Below are 5,384 nucleotides of genomic sequence, written 5' to 3'. Positions count from 1 at the left end.
TCATTACATGCCATGTGGCACTCATTGACAAGCTTTATCGTCGTCGTCAACATCACCAACGTCAAGTACCACATCACCTAGAAGCATTGTACCAGATCTTTGTGCAATCTAAAGCAAACACCTCTCTAGCAATAGTAAGGGGGCTCCCAACAGTTCAATTTGCTTTTTGAGGGTTTATCATCATCAGCAATGAATCTCAATGCTCAAGAAAAACCTAAGTATAGTATAATCCCACCTTCAAAATTTAAAATGTACCTCTATATTTGAAAATTGAAGGTTTTCAATTTAAACAATATTGGTGTAAAACCCTGAACTACAGTCCATAAGCCGCTAATACTAATTCCAACTATTTTCAGTGAATAAGGTAATAATCTTTCTGAAGCTTTCTTACAAGAAAGAGAAGGGATGGCACAGGGAGGCGGCCACAGTTGCCCACCGCAGCCCACGCCTTGTCGGGTTTCATGTGGTAGATATTTGTACATATTGGGTGCCCTACCCTATCCTCGATGTCAATATCAAGGTAGCTGTCAAGGTAAGGTGGTGGTGATTGGTGATCACAAAAACTAATCTAAAATGTCAAAAGTAGCAAGGTTGCACTTCCACAAAAATCTTGTAGGCAAGACCGGCAACCAGTTTATAGACAGCTTTGTATTGGACTCAAGGGATGTCTTTTAAGAAAAAGTGGTCAAAAATGATTAGCAAGGCTTTCCTTCCTACACATATCACCCTTAAGAGGGACTCTTCAGGATTTATAACTTAGGAGAGCATCATCTTCTTATATTCTTGTTTCAGGAGTCTTTTACATCCTCCAAAGATTGCTCAATCAGCTCCACAAACAACAAGTCCTCGCCCGAATCCTCGGAATTCGTCGCACCTCTCGCTATTGAGACCAAGTTTACCTCCTTGTCCTCCAACAAGCTTCTATTCCTTTTATCTCCTGAATGCACATCATTATTGCTCCGGCCTGCCAATGCTGTGGATTGGATTCCCAATCCTTTAACACCCCTAATCACCTGTAAATAATGGATTAGTAGCTTCGACGTGTACATGCGACACTACCATCCCTTGAAACTGCAACAAAGTATATACTTACATATCTGTTTGTCAAGCTGTCCATGTACATCATCATGTAGTCACCTTCCTTGAGGTCATAAAGTTTTACAAAGTCACCTATTGGCAAGGTAAAGGTATTCTTTAGTCACTTTCCTCTCTCATAGATAAGTGTGTGTGTGCACAAATGTGTTACATTTATGTCTTTTGCACATAAACACAAGCCAATTGTAAGTGAATAGATGTGTGTGTATATTTCATGTTTGCATGCTTTTGTTTGCTTTATGACCCTAACCTGGAGACGCAACTCACACCCACTCACACTCATGCTCCTCGAGGTTGGGATCAATTGGGATAGACTCACACCATGCTCGGACACTACCTCAAAGACACTATTCAAGAAGCTTACCACCTGAGCTTGCGCATATACACACATCAATAAAGATGTGTGTCTATGTCTGTATGCATAAAGGCAATATCATGCAATAAACTACGTAGCAGGACTTCCAGCGCAAAAGACAAGATACTCACTTGTATTCTCAAGTAGATACATACGGCTCTTGTTGTTGGGCCAAAACCTGAGCATGTCCACCATCAAACAAAACAGTTAGGAACACATAATCTGTAAGCTGGCGAAGAGATCGTGTGCTCATGTTGTACACATGCGGCCGTATATATGTGTGCGCGCATGGGTGCGTGAATATTTGTGTTGTTCTGAATAATATAACTTCATTCAGAATCGAGTAAGATCGAGCATCAACAACAGAATTAAGTTACCTGTATCGCATGTTCCAGACTTTGGTAGAGTTCATATCCTCCACAACAAGGTTCACACCGTCTCTTAACTCTAGAGGAGGTAAGCATGTCTCAGCCGCCTTCTGTATGCAGGCACACGCACGCACAAAGAGGTCACGCCAGCTTACATAAAAGTTGCCGTGATTAAAACAACCATTCCTGAAACTTGCAAAACATGTGTCCACACACACGACAACTTCAATGCTCTGCACGAGTGCGCGTGCACACACTCTCTCTCTCTCTCTTTCGAACACACTTGCTTAGCAACTGTCTACCTTTGGCAAGACAATTCTGCCAAGACTCCCCACATCGCTTAGTTTCAATTCCTTATGGAACAGAAGCTTCAAGTTTCTCTCTGGCCTTTTACTCTGCAAGCCATCACAAACACAGACATTTACTGCACTGGAAAAAATCCATTTACCTTATTCAAACAAAACCATAGTCTGAAAAGGTGCTGTGAAGCCATACTTGTTGATGAGTCGTTGTAATGGATGCTTTTGAGCTCTGCTGGCACAATTGCGAGCGTGAGTACGTCAAGGGCTTTTGCATTCCATTCCCAAACGGCTGGGACCAGGAGGATACATTGGAGTGCGCATACCCGCTGCAAGTCGCTGCTCCGGCTAACCGATGATGCTGGCTTGCTGTTGCCCATTTTCGATTGCGACGGACACTCCATCTTTGCCGTTCCATTCGACTTTTGCGGGCAGCACGAGTAGTTGCTGCAGGAGTTGCATCTGTGCATTGTTGCTGCTGTGCCATAGACATCATCATACTGCTGGCATCTGCACTGCATGCGCTGCCAAGGTGATTGTTGCTGCCTCGAGCTAGCACCTGCAAAGGCGGCGTCGCAGATGCAGGGCCAACCCCACGCACCACATTACTGTTTTGCTGAAGCCATGGATTGTTGGAACGGTAAAAGTTAGTACTAGGAAGAGGGCTACAAGCACCCGGCCCATTGGTGATTGTACCATATCCGCTAGGCATGGGGCTGGAGATGTTCGGATGCACTAGGTTTGTGTGTGCACCTTGAGCTCTTGAAGCAGTCCAATCAGCGCTTAATGCAGTAGTCGGTGAACTCCCACAATCAGAGAAGGCGGTCTGCATGTGGGTTTTGGCCCCAAGCAAAACACCAGGAGGACCTGATGCACACAATGTATCCCTACTTGATACACCCTCCATAGTCATGACCGTCGTCGCTTCGAAACCTGGCAAAGGTGATAGGCTCGTACGAAGTGTGGAAGGTGACACCATAGCCGCACCCTCCTCTGCTGCAGCATTCTGCCGCGAGTTTTGGACCCACATCAACACAAACTTCAAGAAGAGCATCAGCCCTTTCTTTCCTCCACCTAGCCTTTTAGTCACATTCTCAATAGTGGATGTCTTCAGCTTGATTCTTCGGAGATCCGGCAGAGAAACCCAGTGAGCATTTCTCTGTAACCAGCGTGCAAACATCTGAGACGCAGATTCCTCCTCACCTCCTGCGGAAGAAGACAACACTGCTTGCACATCCTCCACAGCTGGAAATGAAGTAGGAGAATCCAAGCCTTGCAGGTTGGAGTCTAAAGCCGGCCATGTACTCATGTCATCCAGCAAGGAAAATTCTTGTGGCAAACTCAAATCCGGGAAGAGATCATTCATGGAGGGGAAGCCAGACTCACTAACCACCTCCTGTGAGGCATCAGATTCCAAAAACTTATCTAAGCGAGATAAGAGCATGTCTTCGTCGTAACCAGAGTCCCTCTGGCTGCAACATCTTTCCGAGGGAGACACTTGATCCTTCAAACAAGACTTCATATCCAGGTCTAGATCCTCAGAAATACCATCCACCTCATGCATGTTGAACACTAGGTCTCCTTCCTCAAGGATGGGAGAAGGGATATTCATCAGTGGGGAGTTGGATACACCATGATAGTCAAGAGGCGATGAAGTAGACTCATACTTGCATGAGGTAGTTGAAATCACCCATGTTGTATCGCCACCCCTGCCTCTCTCAAAAAGTGTAGAGGCCTCGTTGGTGAGCTCAGTAGCATTGAAAACCTCCGAGGAGGAGGAAGATGAGGTCGACGAGTCTGATCTTGGTGATGATGACTCGAGAAACGAAGGAGCAGCTAAGCAACTGAAGGAGTCGACGCCGCCTGTGTCTGTAAAAGCTTCGCCTTGGAGCATTGGTACGTGGACGCTGGGGCCGACAAGGCAAGTTGCATTAACACCCATATCCTCTACCCTAAACATTGCAAAGAAGATTACTCAATATTGCATAGAAGGTGCTTTCAGAGATCAGACAGCTACTGAAGGACAAGGCTGTTGCAGGCCCCATGGATGTGCCATGTAAGAAAGGTAAGATTTGCGCTCTCTCTCTCACACACACACACACACACAGAGTACGCTGCACGGACGTGAAGAAACCATGCACGGTTTGGAGCACCCACTTATACATACGCAGCAGTCAGGACACTCCGATGATCTCTCGGATTCTCTCCCTCTCTCACACATACACTTTTCTCTCTCTCTCTCTCTCTCTCTCTCTCTCAACACAGTCTACAAAAATAATCGCTCAGCCAGCGCACAATAACAGGTGGCCACCAAACAGAGAGGCAGACAGAATTTTATATATAGAGAGCTGGGGAGGGGGATGGAGATTGATGGCGACGTTAAAAAAAATTAACCATGATAGATATTGTATTACGGGTCACGGGACTATGATTATTAAAAATAGCTACCTCTGCTTGAGACGCGGTGGTGCCGAATCTGGTGTACTGGGCAGTAAGGTGTTGGCACATTAGCCCGCCAAAAGAGAAACCAGGGTCAAAGAAAATGATGAAGATTGCTTGTTCTTCAAGCAGGAGTCTGGAGACTTCCACCAAATTATTTTCCTCGATACGAGGAAGCCACCCACACTACTCTCAAGCTGATGCTGCTGTGTCAGCCTGTGTGTGTATGTGTGTGAGAGAGAGAGAGAGAGAGAGGCTCTCTTCTGAGGATGACAACACACACACACGCACAGCTGCTGTTACAAACACAAGTGTGATGACGCCGGGGCGGTTTGAAGGATTCTCTCACCTCTCTCTATCTCTCTCCGAGTCTCCCCCCCTCTCGCTCTCTCTCTTTCTAACCTATCACGTGTCCATTCTAGCCTATTTATATTTTATCTTGTTGCTTTTAGAGTTTTCACTCCGCCACGGCGACGCTCGCTAGCAGCCAGCCTACTCTCACTTAGGGCCTGGTCGCCTGTAGCTGTGTTGCAGCTATCCTGCCCGGTTTGCAAGTCACCCTATCACACCATCATTGCAGTGAAATCGCTGGTCAAACTGTTTTGCGAGAGGGTCTGAAATCGGGACAGCTCCGTCAAGGCGGGACAGCTCCGTGGGCAAGGCGGCTGCGCATTCTCGCCCATGATAACCAGAGATCTAACTGAATCCCACGATTTTTGAGAGAATGCATCCAAAAATTTTCGCCTCTCTAGGTGACGTGCTCGCGATGATGGCAACTTTCTCTCTCTAAGCTACCGGCTGGTTACCTGCTACATAGCAGGATAACAC

General features: G+C 46.4%; 1 protein-coding gene across 3 annotated transcripts; it reads right to left on the bottom strand.

Moving 5' to 3' along the window:
* Positions 1-269: 269 nt before the first annotated feature.
* Positions 270-4,915, bottom strand: LOC147424092 (regulatory protein viviparous-1-like). Of its 3 annotated transcripts, XM_086502127.1 has the most exons (7): positions 4,566-4,915; positions 2,314-4,069; positions 2,121-2,213; positions 1,828-1,928; positions 1,582-1,628; positions 1,094-1,170; positions 270-1,013 (listed from the first exon to the last, which is right to left on the bottom strand). In XM_086502127.1, the coding sequence occupies exons 2-7, from the start codon at positions 4,057-4,059 to the stop codon at positions 789-791; spliced, it is 2,289 nt and encodes a 762-aa protein (XP_086358253.1). In that variant the 5' UTR covers positions 4,060-4,069; positions 4,566-4,915; the 3' UTR covers positions 270-788. The 3 variants fall into 3 exon arrangements, with proteins under 3 accessions (XP_086358253.1, XP_086358251.1, XP_086358252.1); XM_086502125.1 differs by lacking the exon at positions 4,566-4,915 and having other exon boundaries at positions 2,314-4,382; XM_086502126.1 differs by lacking the exon at positions 4,566-4,915 and having other exon boundaries at positions 271-1,013; positions 1,828-1,925; positions 2,314-4,380.
* Positions 4,916-5,384: the final 469 nt, after the last annotated feature.

Source organism: Adiantum capillus-veneris, chromosome 26 (assembly GCF_014529385.1).
Source record: "Adiantum capillus-veneris isolate H3 chromosome 26, ASM1452938v2, whole genome shotgun sequence".
NCBI lineage: Eukaryota > Viridiplantae > Streptophyta > Polypodiopsida > Polypodiales > Pteridaceae > Adiantum > Adiantum capillus-veneris.
This window is presented reverse-complemented; position numbering and strand designations above follow the sequence as displayed.